At 35.4% G+C, this 19,530-nt stretch overlaps 1 protein-coding gene across 1 annotated transcript in view; it reads left to right on the plus strand.

Annotated features, from left to right (window-relative positions):
• The first annotated feature begins 2,969 nt into the window (after positions 1 to 2,969).
• The window catches only part of APE1 (acclimation of photosynthesis to environment), a 73,108-nt gene continuing 56,547 nt past the window's right edge, over positions 2,970 to 19,530 (plus strand). The window contains exons 1-6 of the mRNA XM_089833160.1: positions 2,970 to 3,344; positions 13,666 to 13,712; positions 13,804 to 13,906; positions 15,670 to 15,756; positions 17,730 to 17,813; positions 18,937 to 18,990. Of these exons, the coding sequence (XP_089689286.1) occupies positions 3,105 to 3,344; positions 13,666 to 13,712; positions 13,804 to 13,906; positions 15,670 to 15,756; positions 17,730 to 17,813; positions 18,937 to 18,990 (615 nt within the window). The 5' untranslated portion in view covers positions 2,970 to 3,104. The remainder of the gene's footprint in view (positions 3,345 to 13,665; positions 13,713 to 13,803; positions 13,907 to 15,669; positions 15,757 to 17,729; positions 17,814 to 18,936; positions 18,991 to 19,530) is intronic.

Here is a 19,530-nt window from a genome sequence, read left to right on the forward strand (position 1 = left end):
TTCAATAAACTATCTTATGATCTAAACCATTTAGTGTAGGTTAGAAACCTGAATCACTGTTAAGAGTGAATGCCAATCAAAAAAGTCTAGCAAATGTTCATTATTGGGCCCCAACATACTTAGATCATTTTGAGACAACTATCACCAAAAAATTGTGGAGAACTTGGAGAGATAGGGAATGTAGGTTGCATTTTAAGCAATGTTACACCAAATTTTTTTGGTATATGGTTGTGACAACATACACAAACTTGAAGTTTGAAGCTTATTCATCTATACCTTTGAATCTTGATGCATGAATTTCAACATAAAATTGTGATATCAATCTAACACATTGTAACCATGCATTTTCATTCTTCCAAATTCAGATGAATAAAGAAAGTGAGATCTAGAGTTTTCAAGGGACAACACATTGTGCCTATTAATCTACAAATACAAAAGACTTGGTTTTAGTTCTGAACAGTGATAAAAATTACAATGTCAACATTAGCCATAGTCTTAGATACATAACTCATCTAGTCATTGACTTGTAACATGCATATGTAGGAAATAAATGGATATGTAAGGTATTGAAGAAGATCTACAAAAATTCAGAAGAAACTTAAGTGAAATAACGATGAATGGGGCTTGGAGAAAACTAACCAGAATATCAATGTAAGAAGATGAATAAAATCAATTTAATTAAATTAGATTTTTTAAAATATGCGTCTTCAGTCAAACTACTTCAAATCCCCATAGCAAAAAATGTTAAGAGACTACAAATAGCTAGGTAATTAGAGAATATTAATTGAAATAGATGGGTTTTGAAGGAAAACTAAAAAAAGGCTATACTTATAGCTTTATGGTCTACAAATTTATATTAGGAAAATCCAAACATGAGAAGCGACACTACTCTAGAATCTTCCTCTTAGAAATTTCTAAGCAAAATGAATGACAATCACAATAATATGAAACCATTGAACACATTCTTAGGTGCATGATTCCTAGAAGTGATGCATGCACTAAATACTTAAAGAGGAGAGACATTGGCCATTTGCCTTATCCCATTATACGCCATCATAGAAGAGATGACCATACAATATTGTAGTGCTGTGACATTCAGAACCAAAAAAATAGACACGTTAAACAATTTAGTGACATTCTCATTGATTTGTTTGTGCTCTGTATAATTTATGACACATCCTTGAAATAGTATAATTAAACCTACGAAACAAACAAAAGAAAGTCTCAAATGCTAATGACAAAAAAGAGAAGAAAAAATAATTTTACCTTGAAATGAACTATTGGTAGGAGAGAATATACAAAGAGGGGCATGGAAAGTGTATAAAATGTAAAGGAGTGCATACAACTGTGACACTTTTTTAATATAATATTTAACTTTATTTTCATTGACGTTGCTAAGTCAATCTTCAGCACATTTGTGAATGTTGTATGCTTCCAACTAATACGGTTTTGACCACATTCACTAGCTTTTAAAATTTTCAATGCACGTGAGATACAAGTGGTGGAAGTAAAGACAAAGCAATCTAAGAATCTTCTTAGATATCTAACTCATGGACACTACCTGGTATTGTGCATGCACAATACACATGGTAATGCAAGCGCTTATGGAGAAATGTGTCAACATTCACTGCCACCACTTGCAATGTCTCTGCTTTCTAATTTCAATATTCGACAGAATTTTATGAGTAAGAAAATAAAAAGATTGCTAGGAAAAAATAACCTAACCAATGAAAATAAGAAATTTTGCTATTGAAAATTCATTTTAATCAAGATTAATTCAACCACCATAGTATATAACAAATGTTTTACTCTTTTTACGGTTTCCAAAGCATGAACTATTGAAAAAAGAGGCTCAAAAACTATAGTCTTTGTCTATCGATAGGCGGGACTAATAAATGTTTAAAAGTTTATGGATATGTTTGGATATAATTTATAATTTAGATGTGATAAATGAGTAGAAACATAAATTTGTTCGTGAGAAATTAAGTGACACTAAGAAAAATAATTTAGAATTTTTATTAATTTGGCATATATTATGGACCACTTCTATTACAATGAAATTGGTCACTCACTCATTGATATTACTTGTGAAAAATGCAAATCCAAATTGGACTTGTATATATAATCCATGTCAATCCTAAAATATTTGCCTTTGATTTGTCTTTATTATTCATATGCAATTCCATACAAAACCTTGCTTTTACAATTTAGAGTATCCACATAATAATGACACTATCTCCCTTCTATCAAACCTCATAAGCATATTGAGTCAATGACTCTTTGATATAATTAAGAGAACAAATTAACTTTTAATAGGCATCAGGATATTGTGCAAGTAAAAGTTGTGGTAAAAAATGGATAAGATTAAGAATTAAGATTAATTCTTATAAATGTGTATAAATAAAAATACTAGTTATCTAAATCATAATCAACTTTTTTTATTGAATAAAATCAACAAAACAATTACATCTAATAGGAAAAATAAAATAGATTACAAAGATGAAGTAAGGACAATAGATCAATAAATATAACAAACAAATCTGCAATGCATGTACATATCTGCAATGCATGTACGTAGAAATCACACAATTTTACCTCTATTTATAAAATAAATTTTCTCATGAATCTTTTCATTATATATCAATATACAAGTTGTATTTTAATAAGGGAAAAACTTAAATTAAATAGCCAGCACATTTCACATTCCAGAAAAAAATCATTTTGATGAAAGTTTTGGATAGTTTATTTATTAACTAAATTAAATCGAGTTCAGGCCAAACTGAGTGAAGATTTCGAAAATCAAGGAATCTGTCCATTCTCTTATTATATTTCGACTTTTTTGAGGTCCACATTTGCAAGAAAATTCAATGGGTATGGACTCTGTGGGAGTGGCTTAGCCACGTTTTTCAATTTTTGAATTTGAGATAATCTTACATATTATAGAAGCTCAAATTCGTTGAATTTGTTGGTGCAATGTAGCGTCATTTTTTCTCTTCATTATCTCTTTCCAGCGGATTGACTCCTGCCTTGAGCAACCTTCCGAGGAGATCCCGATAAATATTTCTCTGTAATCACTCTGAGACAGGAAACAATCTCAAAACACCATGGCTTCCTCCCTTCTACTTCTACCCCACAAACCACTGCTACAGTCACCACACATTCACCCAAGTTGTGCACGACTAATTCTCAGAGCCAATTATAAATGTGTATGTAAATTTGGTAAGACTGGAAGCTATGGAAGGTCTCTGATTGTGAGGGCAACCAGTCAGGTAGATGCAAGCCCCGAGCCTTCGACGATGGTGGACAAACAAATTGTTACAGATTCAGAATTTTCCATCGGCAAGGTAATTAATTATAACACTGTTTGGAGAATTTTTAAATCAATTTACATCGTGCCTTACATTGTTAGTTTGGACGATCAGTGATATCCGAACCTTCCTTATTGAGGACATTGGGTGTCGTTTTGTCTAATTTCATGAAACTGAGTAAATAGGCTATAGTTCATTGAATTGAGGATATTGCGAATTGATGTTGCAGATCATTATATTGATACACGAGATGAAACTGGGTATATATGGTCAAGCAAGGGATTCCAGGATTAATGCTGGTTGCGAGTTTGAAACTATACAACATCCAAACCGTTAGTTCTCTTGAAATTAGACAAAAAAAATCGAAAACGCACAGTTATGGACTTCAATGTGAATTTTATGGCCAACTTGTAAATATGATACTGATATTACAACACCCAATATTTAGATTGTAGAATGAGGGGAAATTTTTAATCTTGATACACCGAGAGAATAGGAAAACCGCCCAGCTAGTGGTGTGGTAAAAATGAATTTTGCAGGTCTAATTCTTTAGAAAACGGACACACACCTTGTCCTTTAGTTAAATTCAGTCAATTCGTCAGAAGATTGTGGCAAACCGTCCATCATAGGTCACCATCCCGGAATAAATTAATATTGCTCGTCAATGTTTCAAATCATGCTTGATTTCTATTTAATAGATAAAGAAGAGAAGTGACGATGAGAAAATAGTTTAAATAGCCAAATCCATAGATATTGTCAAGAATTTTTTTTTTTAACAAACCTTTGTTTAACATGTCGGGGTCTCTTATCAGCACTTCAACGCCCTCTAATACCCCCCGAAGACAAGTTCCTCACAATATCAGAATCACCCGGTCAATAAATTTCAGACATATCACATTTAGTAGAAATAGTCTCCTGAGGCCTGCAAACAATCCTATTCCACAACTGAAAACTCTCCAATTTGGAGTCACAAAAAATCCTACGATTTCTTTCCAACCAAAGGTTCCATATAATAAAAATGGGCCCAATAGCCCAGGCCACCAGAAGGAAGTATGTCCTCGCTGGAGGCCTGCCCAAGCTCTCCCAGAACTCAGTCAAGGAGTTGGAATGAATACAACCATGTTGCCAAGCCTCACACCACCTGTGCCAGATCTCTCAAGAATAGGGACAAAGAAAGAACATACGAGAATTGCTCTCCTCACTATGTATAGTAAGAGAACAAATAGAGGGCCCCAGGAAACCATGCTTTCAGAGATTCTCCCGAGCGAGACATTTCTTTTAAGTAACCAACCATAAGAAAAAAAATGCATTTGGGCCAAGAGAAATTGTTCCAAACCTTCTTCCACCAGGGAGCATCACCCACTCCATGCAATCGCCCATCAAGCACAACATAACTTTGAGCAACAGTAAACTTCCTTTTCAGGCTAGGACTCCAGGCCAAAGTATCTCTCCCAGTAAGGGAACTGCAAAATCTGTTCTCCAAGACTGTAACCAAAAGAGCCTACTCCTGCTCTGAACCACCCAGGGGCCACTCTAAGGATCCTTCCAGCAAGTCACCTCCCCCTGGCCAATGCATCCAACAGACTATAAATGAGCCACCTTAATTCACCCAGCCTCAGTAAAAATATGGCAAACGGGTTGAAGCTGAGGAAAACTAGCTAGAATAGGAGGATGGCCATGCCAAGAATACTACCAAAATAGAGCATCATACCCTCCATTACATATCCAGAAGAGGCCATCTTTAACAAGTTGAATAGAGATCAAAGCACCCAGAAGTGGCTGAAGATGCTCAACAATCGATTTTGTGAGGATCTTATAGATCACATTACATTGTGCTATGGGACTGAATTGGGCCAAACAGTTAGCTCCTTCCTTCTTAGGAATAAGGCTAAAAGGTGGAATACATAGACTTGAGCATATGCTTGTTCCCGTGGGATTCCTGAACCACTTCTAGAAGATCAAATTGTACAATCTCCTAAAATTCCTGAAAAAACTCAATTGGTAACCCATCTGGGCCAGGGGCCTTACCTTTTTTCATATTGTACACAATATTCTCAACTTCAGATAATAGGATGGGGCACAAGCGAGCCTCATTCATCTCAGCAGAGACTAGGGAGGGGATACAATCCAAGTTGGCCCTCTTCTCAGCCATAGTTGTAGATTCCTCCCTGTAGAACAAATTTGAGAAATACCTGGCAACTTCTTTGTAAATATCTTGCCTGGAAGATAGTTGGGCCCCATCAAAGGAGACGAGATGAGATAGAATTCTCATACCTACAAGCCTTAACTGAGTTATGAAAATAAACAATGTTCCTTTCGCCTTCCTGAAGCCAGTCAGCCCGGGACCAAAAGATCTCCTCACGAATCTCCCACTCCTCTAAGTCCTTAAGGGCCACAAACTCACTAAGCGCAGATTGGAAGACACCCCATGATCACGGATCTGCCGGGTAACATTATCTAGCTTATATTGAGCATTCAATTTCTGAGCATGAAGGTTCCCAAAACATTGCTTATTCCACCACTTAAGCCTGTGTTTCACATGTTAAAGCCTCTTCCCAAAAGTATACATAGCAATACCATGGGTAAACAACCCCTCATACCACCATACCATCATGAGATCCCTTAAAGTTGATCCCAAAGCCACATCAAATGAAATATGAAAGAAGGTTTTTTGGTGACCCTGTAAGAAATGGAAGAAAACTTAATAGCCAATGATTAGAACCTCTCCAGTCTAGAATTTCTGAGAAAATGGTCCACCTATCACCAGTAGCAAGATACCAAAAATTTATCAAGCCTTTCTGAAATGGCCTCAACACCACTCTGCCTGTTATTCCAAGTAAAAACACTATTTGCTGGTTTTACATTAATAAGATTCAAGAAACCAATAATATCCCTAAGTAAATTTGAAGCAGGATTCAACTTAGCTAACCCACCTTGATTCTCATCCAAACTAGTAACAGTGTTGAAGTTACCAGCCATAATCCAAGGGAGAAATGGATCAAGGGACCAAACAAAATTGATATGAACCCAAAGATGTGACTTACTGAGATATCAGTAGGAGCATAAATATTGGAGAAGAGGTACCTCTTTCCTGTCTCAAAGCTAGAAGCAAACATGGAAATAGACAACTGACTAGAAATCCAACATAAGGGGAAGGCCTTCTACGGATTCCAAAAGAAAGAAGCATTTTCTCATTGCCCTGGGAACCCACCCCCTGCCAGTAGCCCTAGGCCATATTCGAGTACACTCATTCAAACCATCCACTAAAAGTTTAGTCTCCTGAATGAAAACAATATTAGGTGACTGAATTTCAATTAATCTGTGAACAAGCTTTTGTCTAGGGATGCTATTCAAATCCCACACATTCCATTAGAGCACAATCATTTATGGGGTTGAGAAAAGTGGGAATCAATGGATCTAATAGACCCCAACCTAACCAAAGTATCACCCATAATCCTGACTTTCTCTTGATCAATCTTTCTACCAATTTTAGGAGGTTTGTCCAAAGGTCCCTTTTTAAATGTTTTTTGTTGTAGACCCAAGGTAGGAAAGGCTTTGTTACCCTTCCTAGGTTATGAGGTTCCTTTAGATGCCAAAGGAACCAAGGACACCACCATGGTACCCACAGAAGCTTGTAAGTCTCCCTAAACAATGTTATCCTAAACCTGAGGAGACATATCTGACACCCATTGACTATCTTGCTGCTCTCCCAAAGGTAGGGGCTGACCCTCTTTCCTTGTGCTAACATTGTGCACTTCACACTGAATCTTAATCCTTCAAGAAAGGTCAACTAGAATCCCTTCCTCATAAACCAATTCATCAAGAACATCAAACTTGTGAAAGGTGCTGTCATTTTATCTATCCAACCAGGTTCTCTTCTTTCCTTTGCCTTTGTTACAGGATTTGATAGGGATAAAACCCTCCTTATCTGTAGGCCTTGTAGCCATAGGGGCCTTCTCGTTTTCCTCCTTAGAAGTTGAAGGAGAACCAACAACTACAAAGGGAGAAGAATTGTTTTTGGGCATCTGCGCTGAAGATGACCATATTCATGACACAATCGACACCTAAATGGTAGAGTCTCGTAATCTAGCTGTTGGATCCAAGAAGAATTTCCCAAACAAATTTGCATAGAATTTGGTAAAGGATTATTTAAATCAACCTCAACACAAATATGAGCATAACAGATTTCCTTGCGATCTTGGGTTTGAGAGGCTGAACCCACTGGGATTCCAAGCAGTGAAATTGAGTGTAGAATATCTTCCCTCTAGGATTCTAGAGGAAGCCTCGGCAATCGAACCCACACAGGTACTTGAGAAGGAATTTCCTTGGCCGAGTTAAAGCCTATGTGCCAAGGCTTAATAAAGAGCCCCCCTGGTTGAAAAAGTAAGGCCACCTTTGAAAGCCCTATTCCTATCTGACATATTCGAAAAAATCACTAGAAAATAGTTATTGGCTGCAAGAAGAATCTCCATGTCCCATTTAGGATTCCAAGCATAGTGTGCCTGGGATTCCAACACAGGTAGTGAAAGACGTAGACCCAAACGCTTGCAAATAAGGGTATGATTATGCCAATATTCAATGTCTTCCGATACTTTCTTGAGTTGAATCACTAAAACCGGTAGATCTTTAGACCTCTCCAAACATCCATTTACATTTATGATTCGAAGTGTACTTGTTAAGGAGGTGCCATCCCCTTTGGATTCAGACCTATCCAATTGCTCACCACAGTCATGCAATAAAAGAGACGGTTCAGCCATCTTCGAATCCCTAGATACCTAAGAAACAACAGTTCTTCAATTCTCCATGCATGCACTAACCAACCCCTAATGAAAATGGAGTGGGACGAGGTAGAAACCCACGATCCCCAGGGACCTTCAAACACCTGCACAGGACCCAGGTTGTGAATAAGATTTGTGAATAAGATGGCCTCCAAGTCCCGCAACAACAAACTCTCTCTTGAACATGATGACACCCCCTCCCAACTATGCAAAAATCTCCAACTGCCGTAAGGAAGCCTGACCAACAAGCTACACAGGATCACAAGTGTGTTGGGCACGCAAGTCGTAGCTTGCAACCATTGCAGGCGCAAAAGCCATCCATTGTCAAGGATAGATCATGGACTCGAAGTCTCGTGTTTTTAAGGTATAAGTTAGTGAAATAGCTAGTGTGTTACCAAGATAATTAGAAAGCTGTAGAAATCTTTACAAACTAAAGAGTCCAATTGGAAAAATGGAAAAAAATACCAGTTGATCAAGCTGTTTTGGTCTCCTTAGCTTTATCTTCTTTCTTATTGGGTAATTTATGTAACTTGTAGCCTAAGTTACCGATGCGTCTGGCCTGAAGGGGGATGTGGATGCGGACTGGTGCGCGGATGCCAGTGGATGTGTGGGGGGTGTTGTCAGGAAGCACCATCTTCTCCTGCGGATGTGCACGGGGTGCTCCGGAGAGCATCCCATGAGCATCCGGTTGTTTTCAGTGGCAACCACTAAAGTAACTTAGTAGAACATGTGCTTTAAATATTTTTTTATTGTTTTTTTTCCTCTTATTTGCCTCACAACCCTAAAACGGCCCTAAAAGAGGCCATTCATTGCCCATTCTTCCCATTTTGTTTTAGTTGGGCTCTCTTCTCATTTGGTCTCCATTGTGACATTCTGAAAGCAAGGTCATTAGTCTTGAAGAGGATCATTCGTAGGATGTCTACTGAGCTTCCGCAAAGGACGATTAAGCATCTAAGGTAAGCATTCAATCCATTTCATGAGCTTTTTTAGTGATTTTTTTTAGATCTTCATGAATTTTTCAAGTTTTAGAAGAAAATTTCAAGATATTTCTTTTTTTTTTTATAAAGAAATGAAGGAATAAGTGCAGCCATCTTTTTTTAGCATTTTTGTATTGTATATTTGCACTTGTATGTTTCATGTTCAATGTTTTTTTAAACATTTCTAAGTTAATTTTTTTATTTTCTTATTAGATTCATAGTTTCTATTGTGCAAGAATGGATGTTATGGAGACACACCACAAGATCATCGCAGGTTTCCGGAGGTGGGTTATACATTTCGAGATGCAATATATGTCATAGTAAACCATTCAACAACTCATATTCTTGGGTCAAAGCTCATTTTATGGGCTCTACTGGTAAAGGAATAGCATTGTGCAAGGGAAGTAAAGATGGAAAAAGGTTGAGTGATGCACAGTTAGCTGGATTCGAAAAGAACAAGAGGCTGCTGATCGTCTTGTGAGCAAATAAAAAACAAGTTTGTACAAATCTTTATCTACAAAGAGCAAAGTGAATGTGCCCATTGATCATGTTGCATCCTCCAAACATCCATTCTTGGAAGTGAGAGAGGAGGAGGATGAAGTAGAAGTTATTACCCACAAAAGAGGTTCGTTGGATCAAGCATTCAAAATGGAGGCAAGAGAGATTGCTGATGAAGCAATTGCACGTTGCCTTTATGCCAATGGTCTTCCTTTCAATTTGGTAAGATCGCCATATTGGAAGGAAATGGTTGCAGCCATCCTTAGAGCACCAACTGATTACATTAGCTCGGGTATGAAAAGGTGCGTACTACTCTTTTGCAAAAAGAAAAGATTTCTATAGACAAAGCACTTCAACCAATTAGGACATCTTGGAAAACGTCCGGCATAACTATTGTGTCTGATGGATGGAAAGACATAAGAAACCGACCATTGATAAATGTGATTGCAATGTCCCCCAAAGGGGCAATGTTTTTGAGGGCTATTGATTGTGAAGGACAAGTTAAGGATTCACAATTCATTTCTAGAATTCTCATTGAGGCAATAGAGATGGCGGGTAGTGAGAATGTGGTCCAAGTGGTCACAGATAATGCTACGAATTGTAGGGGTGCAGGTGCTTTGGTTGAGTCTCGATATGACCATATTTTTTGGACACCATGCACCGTACACTCTCTCAACTTGATCATGCAACAAATTGGCACTCAAATGGATTGGATGAAGCAAATATACCAAGAGGGAGAGGAGATACAAATGTTTGTTACAAACCACCACGTCACAATCTATATTTAGATCATTCTCCAAGTTGGAGTTGTTGAAGGTAGATTTAAAATTGTAATTACTTACTTTCATTTATTTATTTATTTTGAATAAGTTTCATATTCATGTTCAATATCAAATTTCTTGTTTATAACTTCGTTTTATATTTGATGTCATATTGTCAACTTGCTTATAGGTTGCTGAGACTAGATTTGCATCTCATATTGTTGTTCTGAAACGACTCCTCAAGGTGCAATCAACATTGGGCCAAATGGTTATTTGTAACCGATGGGCTATATGGAAGGTTTCAAAATCAAAGAGAACCTTGAAGGTCAGGGGTATGATCTTAGATGAGCATTGATGGGCTTGTGTGCAATTTGTATTGGATTTCACTGAGCCTATCATGACTATGCTACACTTTGTCGATACAGATGCACCTTGCTCGGGGGATGTGTATGATGGCATGGACACCATGGTAGAAAAGGGAAAGCTTTCCATACAAGCACATGAGACTAATCCTCTTGAATGTGAAGCCCTGTGCAAAAAGGTGGAGGATATCATTCATAATCGTTGGGAGAGGATGACTACCCCATTGCACCTCCTTGCACGTGCCTTATCTCCAAGGTACTATAGCTAGGAAATACTTGCTATGCCGGATAGAATTGCACCAGGCGGATGAAGAAATTGCTACTAGGTGCTACATTGCATTTGCAAGACTCTTCCCAGATGATGAAATGCATAAAAAGGTGAGGCAAGAATTTGGCTTATTTGCTTCAGGATCAAAACTTACTCCATATGCAATAAAGGACCAAAATGACATGGGAGCTATCACATGGTGGTACATGTATGGTCAACCATTCAAGCATCTACAACCTCTTGCAATCAAGATCCTCTCACAAGTAAGTGTTCATTTATTTATTTATTTAGCAATTGTATTCTACAATTTAGTGTTTAACATTCTCTAATTTTCTTTTCATTCCACATTTGCATGTTTAATTTTAAAATTTTAAATTTTTATGAACACTATTCAGGTTGCATGTTCTTCTACTGAACGGAATTGGAGTACATACTCCTATATCCATTCAGTGAAGCTCAACCAGTTGGGCTCAAAGAAAGCTGAGGACTTGGTTTATATACATACCAACTTGGGTCTTTTGTCACGTAAGGAGGATGAATACAAGGAAAGGTCAACCAAGCTTTGGGATGTAGCCCTTGAATCTGCAGACTTAAATGCAACACTTTAGGATCTTATTGTGATGAGAATGTGGATTTTTTTGAGAATCCTTCTGATTCTGAATGACTTAATGTGATTTGTGAATCTTGAACCTTGACTCTTGATTGATCAACATTGAACCATGAACTATGTTTTGATTTTGTAATTTGAATTGCATTGGAATCTTGAACTTGAGTAATTTACTAATTAGACATTACTATTATTTCAATTTGATAATGATAATGATTCAATAAATGGTTTATTTTTGTATATTTAATATTTCTTGTATTTAAATTATAGTTGACAACTTTACACACACACACACACACACACACACACACACACACACATATATATATTAAAAAATATATATACTTATGTATGGAAGCACCCAAACGCATCCAAAATCCCCCCAAAAAAAAATCCACACATCCACGCATCAGCACCCTGCACCTGCACCTGCATCAGCATCAGAACCAGAATCGTTAACTTAGCTTGTAGCAATAATTAGTGCTTGAGGAATAGTTATTTCCCCGATCTGCTTCCAATTTCTTCCCCCAGGGCTTCGCAGATTTGCGTTGGCATTATTTTTTTGAGATTGTTCTATTGAGGATTTGCTGCTCTTTGTTCTGGCAGTAAGCTTTTTCTTTGCACTCGGCAGCTTTGTTTCAATGCCTATTGAGAAAACTTTTGACACCGATATTTAGCTCTTGGGATCTCCTTAGGAAGAGGCTTGAGAAAATAATAGAAAGTGAAAACCTTATAGCTCAACAGTAGGTCTCATTGTTTAATGTGCAGCAGATTTTAAAACATTATGTTCGTGAAACAAATTTATACAATAGGAGTGGCATTACATAACAATGATATAAGACAATATCATTCATTACCTCACAAGTTGTCATCAGATTTAGTTCAAGCATGGGAAATTAGGAGAGAACCTTCAGCTTTCTCTAGGATTCCCCTTCAAGCCGTAGTGCTCTTCAAACCCACTTCCATCTGCCAAGTGTATTGCATGTCAATGATGAAAATGATTAAACTTTAAAAGAAGAATACATATACCAGGATAACTGCTACAATAAACTCTCACCAGTATGCCATAACTAAAACCTTCTATCTCTGCCAACAGAGAAAGCTATCTGGCTTGCTATTAAAGGCCCTCTAGCAATGACTGATTGTCACTAACTGAAAAACATGACTCTTGCCTTGGGCTCTGGTTTGCCCTCCTTAGTTCATACAGGCAGCAAAAAACTACTAGTCTATTAGATGCACTGGTAACTCTTGTCAGAACTCTATCTCCTGAAATTCTTGCTTGATAGAATGGCAAGAAATCCCGAAAAACAAGATATTTATGTAACAGAATGGTTTGCATGCAAGAGCTGATCTGAATGAAAGACAAGTGGCATCATTTTCCTCCCCAATTTACTATGTCACGGTCCTTTGTTGTACTTTTACTTGGATGTTTAGTTTTACTTTTAGGTTTTGCATTAAGTTGCCATATTTTTATTTTATTAATTCCATTGTAATATTTATATCATGGTGTTAGTGTTGTAATGTAATGTTTACTGATTATAACATTTAACCTATCATAATTCTTCAGTAGGTCAAGTACACTGACCTAGCAAAATTACATATCTTTCATGCAGAATAATTTTTTATGCTTTGCACATATCATGGGCGGTATATTTATTTATCCAAAGGCTTTAAAACTGAAATAGTGCACTTCTAATGTTGAATTCTAGACATTGACCATATCAATAACCAAATAAAATGTCAATCTGATGCTGCTGAAAAGACTTTCTAGTGATTCATGCAACTTGAACAAAAAATGGATGCATTTTCATGTCTTAGTTTGTGTAACATTTATAGAAAGGCTAGCCTATGCAGTGTACGCACTGGATAGCACATTAGCGCCACAGATATATGAGGTTTCTTCATAAGTAACAATGTGAAACTAGAAAAAAAAATTCACATAAATAGCAAATTGAATTGGGCGTATACACAAATTTCATTGCTTACCTTCTACTTGTGTGAGTTTTGATTGTATATTTCGCTTAAAGTTAGCAAGTGATGTGATTTATGACATTATTAATTTTAAGGATTCAAAGTTATCTTCTAATTGTTTTTTCTGATATCTAGGTATCTTTCGGTGTCGTTGGATTAATAGCGGGCACTTCTTTACTTTCGTAAGTGCTCCTTTGTCTAGTTCAGTCTTTTATTTGTAGATGTTATTATGCTTGATGCTTTACATTTCTTCTTTTTAAATTAAAATTACAGGTATGGCTTTGGAGCTTACTTCAACATTTTTCCAGGATCAGAGTGGTCTGCACTAATGCTGACATATGGGTTCCCATTGGCAATTATAGGCATGGCTCTAAAGGTAAATCTTAGTTACTTGATCATGCATAGTTGCGCAATTCTAGCCTTCCTATTAGTGATTTACTTCATGTCAATTTACTTTGATCATCTTATATATAACATAGCAACATTTGTTGTGTTGTTCTAGCTTTTGTGCTTTAGCTTAGATATTCCACTGTGTGACCAAATAAAATACTGATTTTTTTGGCTGGATGCTTTTTCTTCTTCTCCTTTTGTCTGACATGTATCTATTTCTTTCAATCATGGGGTGTCTTGAAATTTGTTGTTTACTTGGGCATTAATATTTTTCATGAATTTAAATGTAAATATTGACTGTATCTTAATGTGTGTAGATGTTATATATACATACACATATATACACACCTACATATATGCACATATAAACATATACATATAGTCTTACAGTTACATGTACAGACACATATATAGTCTATCATGCCATGCAAACAATTATTGAAACTTGAGCCTATCATAATGATTTCAATTGGTTGACTGCTCTCTTGATTAGAAGGAAAGTCTTCAAATGATCAAATGTGTTTTTTTATCTGATTGCAATCCACTAGAAAATGAAATTATATGCTGATATATGGATGTGTGAATCCGATTACAATGATTCATCCTATCCTGGTCAATGGTAAAAATGCTGTCAACTTGACTAATGCTCCATGCATGTATATGCTAGATTCTGTCCAGAATGATTGGTTGTTAAATCCAGTAAATTGAAGCAATCCTCAGTTGCATATGCCTTTAGATATGAGTCCTATCTTTGCGCATTGACTATAATTCTAATGTGTATTGTTGGATATTCAGTGGTTTGTCTCCGGGATTTCCCTAAAAGAAGAGTAATTTCTAGTGGCCTGGAAGAAATAAAATCTCATGTTACCTGGGGGTTAATTGAAATGCATACATATATTACTAGTGTAGTTTGCATATTGTATGAGAAATCCTCCTGTCTCTAGAAGATCCAATAAATGCTCTCATATGGTAGTTTTATTTGGGTTAATCTCTTATATGAATAAGCTTCTAGAATTGCAAAAATGCCTTCAATTTGTTTGTTCTTTCATATATATATTAAAAATGCTGTTCTACAAAGGCACACATAAATCCTACAATATTTCACATGTCACTGTAAAATCTAATCCTATTATATGTCACAATATTCTCTTAAACTCTTCAATACCAGTAGCAGTTAGATAATGGTTGTGTTATGTTGTTCATTGTTTCATATTCAAGAGTCTTTATTTTGATCAAACTGTCAATAATGATGTACCTTCCTTTTTCAAATATCTCTTATACATGGTGTTTTCAACACTTCTCTGTTATTTTAAATTGTAGAATGTTCAACTTCCTTTACATATTATAGTTATAGATTTTTCAAAAAAAATTCCCTGATCCAGTCTCCCAAGTCAGTGGTTTTTAAATTTGAGCTTTCATATTGTTTGAATGATAACATTTGAATCTAATGAAATATGTTGTTAGTTGGCAAGTTGACAATCTTGAGAATGTAGGGAGGGTATGGAATTACTTGGCAAGGAATGTATTCTGAAAAAAATCACCGATTCTTTTAGATGTGTTGTTTTGTGATAAATTTTCTAATTTCTTGTTTATGCCTTCATTTTTAAGCCCTTTGAAGTTTTTAATTAATTAGATTTCAACAATTTGTTTCATTATGTGTTGTAAATGTGCATGCTTAAATTAATGAGTGACACAAGGCTGAAGAACATGTTTATCTAATCTTTATTGCATTTTTCCAATGTCTTACAGTATGCAGAGCTCAAGCCGGTGTCTTGTATTTCATACTCTGATGCCATTGCATTACGTGAAACAAAGGCCACTCCAGTTCTGAATCAGGTTTGTGTTAGAAAGGGGTAAACAGGTCTCTACTAGAATACATTTCTTAAAATTAACTATAATCAAAACAAAATCTAAAATTTCAGGAATCATGTGGAAAATATGAATATGAATGTCTCATAAGCCCTAACTATTAATCTCTTATAATATTGAACTTTCCATCATAAAAATTATAAATAAGAAAATTTGGTCTCTTAGAGACCTCTTATAAACAGTAAAACTTAAGCACTCAACCTAGCCACTCACGTTTGTGAAAAACAAGCCAATATCCATATTTCATGTGCCGATCCAACAAACTGGACAAATTTGCATAAATAAAAACCCCTGATTACAGTAAGCTCTTTTATATAAAAGGTAACAAATTCCTCTCCTAATATTTAGACAATGTCTGCTGATAGACTTCCTTAAAAGAACTCTGTAATTGCTTAATTGTTTTTATTGAATTCTTGCATCTGCAGACAATTAACAGGAGTTGGAGACAAGGAACTGGTATGTGAGAGAGGGATGCATATTTTCAAAAAAATTGGAGATGGATACTTGGGAGTACAAAAAAGTGGAAAAAATATTTACATATAATTTAAATTTAGAACGATATAATCATTCAACGCATACGAAACTATAAAGAATGTAAAATATGAAAATTGTAAAATTTAGAAATTAACATTTAAGTTTTCCAATTGACATGGATGAAAGCAAAGATCAATTATATGCATAATCATCATCATGATATAGAAAATTAAGTTTTAAACCATAATTACCTGTTGATGGCAGACAGAGATGGGGAAAAAAATGCCATAATTTTAAAAGCATGGTCCGGGGGTTGTGGAGATGATTATATTTTCTATCAATCGATAAATACTTGATGCATATATATGTTAAGCTCTATTATTGTTTCTCTTCACATTATTGCCTATTTGGGAGTTGACAAGAAAATTTTCTGCTACAAAAAGTTTGTAAAATATCACGCAGAAAGTAGAAAATTACAAGTCTATTAATGTATTTCTTTAGTTCTTTTAAACCTCATATCAGCACTTTTGGAAGGCATAGTATGTCTCTAAGTACCCTCTATAGGAGGTGTCCCAATATTAAGGGATGTTTCTAGAAGACTAGAGATGAAAACAAACTTCATCTGCAGTCTCCTAATGTTTGGAGAAATTACCATACGAGTCTTTAAGACGGGGATGCATTCCTGATATTGGAGATAACTATCAATCATCAGGGTATGAGTCTCGTAGTAACTATGCATGAGTCTTCTAGTAACTATGCATTTGCATGGCTTAATTTTTTTCATCTTCCTAAAAGTATCAGTCTTTTGCATGGATTCATTTCTTTTCTTAAAACTTTCCTGGAGCAGATATATGCAAATTTTCAACCTATTATTGTAGAATATAATTGTGCTTTAGTCATATCATATCATTTTAAGAATAAAATTATGCTCTGATCATATGCAATTTTCCCTTGTTAAGAGTTACATTCGGTTCACTAGATATGCATTTTGGGCTGACGTCAATGCCACCATTAGATGTTGAACTCTCTGTCATATATATCACATTGTTATTGATCCTCTATTGAAGTACTGTTTGTAGAATAACATTCTTTAATTGATAGCCATACTGTACCTTTGAACTCCTGATATCATATTGAGTGTAATCCTTTTTTTGTCCTAGTCGTTAGCTTTTTTTATCTTCTGTATGTCCCAGATCTGTTGATCATTTTTTGCTCATTTGTGGACATTATTATGTTTCATTTTCTTTCCTTATTTTCTTTCTAAAGTACACTGACTAACAATTATAATTTTTTTGTCATAATCTTTAATGGTATGTGAGATCCATAATTCCTGGATAATTTGATAAGTAAATGATGATCTATTTGTAAGTTTTGATGAACACATTAGATCCAAATGTTTTGTAGCTTAGATCTGTTTTTTTAAACCACACATCATGACTAAAACTCAATACTTCAATAATTCTTAGGTACGAAAAGATGTTACAAGGTTCCGCTATGGAGATGAACAACACTTAGATGAAGCATTAAAAAGAATATTCCGGTATGGTCAGGTAAGTGGAGATCATATATCTCATAGAGGAAACTTTTGGTGCATCTATTTTTATATTTTCAAATGTTTTACAGATCTCTTCCAGTTTGATCACTATTTTGAAATGTTCACACAAAACTACACTTGAGACATCTGTTTATGTTTCAGTTTACTATCATGTTATTCTTAATGAAGGACAGGTAACTTAGTTTGTAGGTTTTATTATTTTATAGTTTTTCCTGGTCTTTAAATTTGCTTGCTTGTGGTTTGAGTTTTTTCTCTACATAGATGTCACATTGTATCACAGGGTGAAAAAGATGAGGTTGACTGAGATCCGTGTCCTTGAGACCCCAAAGGTGTCTTGTGAGTCATTAGGTCTAAAACTATTCATAATCAGCTGAAATAAATACATTTCTGGTTATAGAAATGCATAAAATTCCTTACACTAAACTGGCAGTCACTTTTTCACTTGAGGCATTACAGTATTAAAAAGGCATATTAACATGTAAAATGTCTCCACGGATTTTTAATCTTGTCAAATAAGAAAGAGTGCTGTCAAAAGCATTTTGAAGCTTATCAAGGATTGGATTTTTGCAAGTAGACATGTGTACATGCATAAACAATTGAAGCATTCTGAGATGGTGATTGCCCAAGAACTGTGGATGAATTAGGTTTTTTGTTTGCCGACAATGGGATTGTTCAACTTATTTTGTATGCTTTTGAGTTGAAACTACTTACATCCATCCATATGTCTTTGTTCTTAAGTAAATTTTTTTTGTTTTCACATGTAGTCTATGCAGCACTTAAAGATGATAATTATGAAATAGTAAGTCCTTATGCATAACAGCACATAGTGAGACATTCAGGCATCCTATTCATTGTTATAAGTTATCATGTATTTGTCTTCTGATGTTCATGAACTTCATTACATAAGAGGATAACTAGTAGACATCATCCTTCAATTTCAAGTTATATGTAGGGTGAAGTGTTGGATCTTATATTGTATCACGTTCAATGCATATAATTCCTCAGCTATGGTGTTAATGTATAGCTAAGTGGTGGCATTTTTGAGAATTTCTAATTAGTCTTGTATGTTTTCTGTTTGCATTATAAAATATAAATATGCTATTTTTATATATCTACAGGCAGGAGGCATCCAACGACGTAATGCTCCCCGACTAAATATGATTCGTGAAGAAGTATGTTTCCCTATAAGAAAATCTCAATTTTAAACTGGTTTTGTGTTTCAGCATCTCAATGGTTGAAAACGTCCATCTCTTTTTTAAATGGCAGATATGTTCCTGTCAATTAAACTAAAGCATGGTAGCCAGACTTGTCCAAAAAGAGAAGTTAGCAATTCTTTTTTTTTGTTGGGTACAGTACTTTGTTCAGTATTTTTAGAAGTTTCTAGCACTAGACAAATATTGTCACTTTTCTTTCCCATGACAAGATAACGAATTTCATAGAGGAGAACTTACCAATTACTTTCTTGTCTTAAAAAATGCTTAATGTGGAAAGAAATACACAAGAACTATAAATAGTTATGTTGTTTATATTATTTGAATGATTATGATGACATCTACCTTTATGTAATCATGTACATAATTTTTTTTAATTAATATTGTTGGACCTTATAAAGGGAGAAGATTTTATAAGTGCTTCTCCCCCAGCAAACTGATTTTTTTTAATGTCAGTTGAGAAATCAGCTATGATCCTTATGTTACTGAATGTATACATGC

The sequence above is a fragment of the Cupressus sempervirens genome, chromosome 1 (assembly GCF_028749045.1).
Source record: "Cupressus sempervirens isolate cs-2001-9-10 chromosome 1, ASM2874904v1, whole genome shotgun sequence".
Lineage (NCBI taxonomy): Eukaryota > Viridiplantae > Streptophyta > Pinopsida > Cupressales > Cupressaceae > Cupressus > Cupressus sempervirens.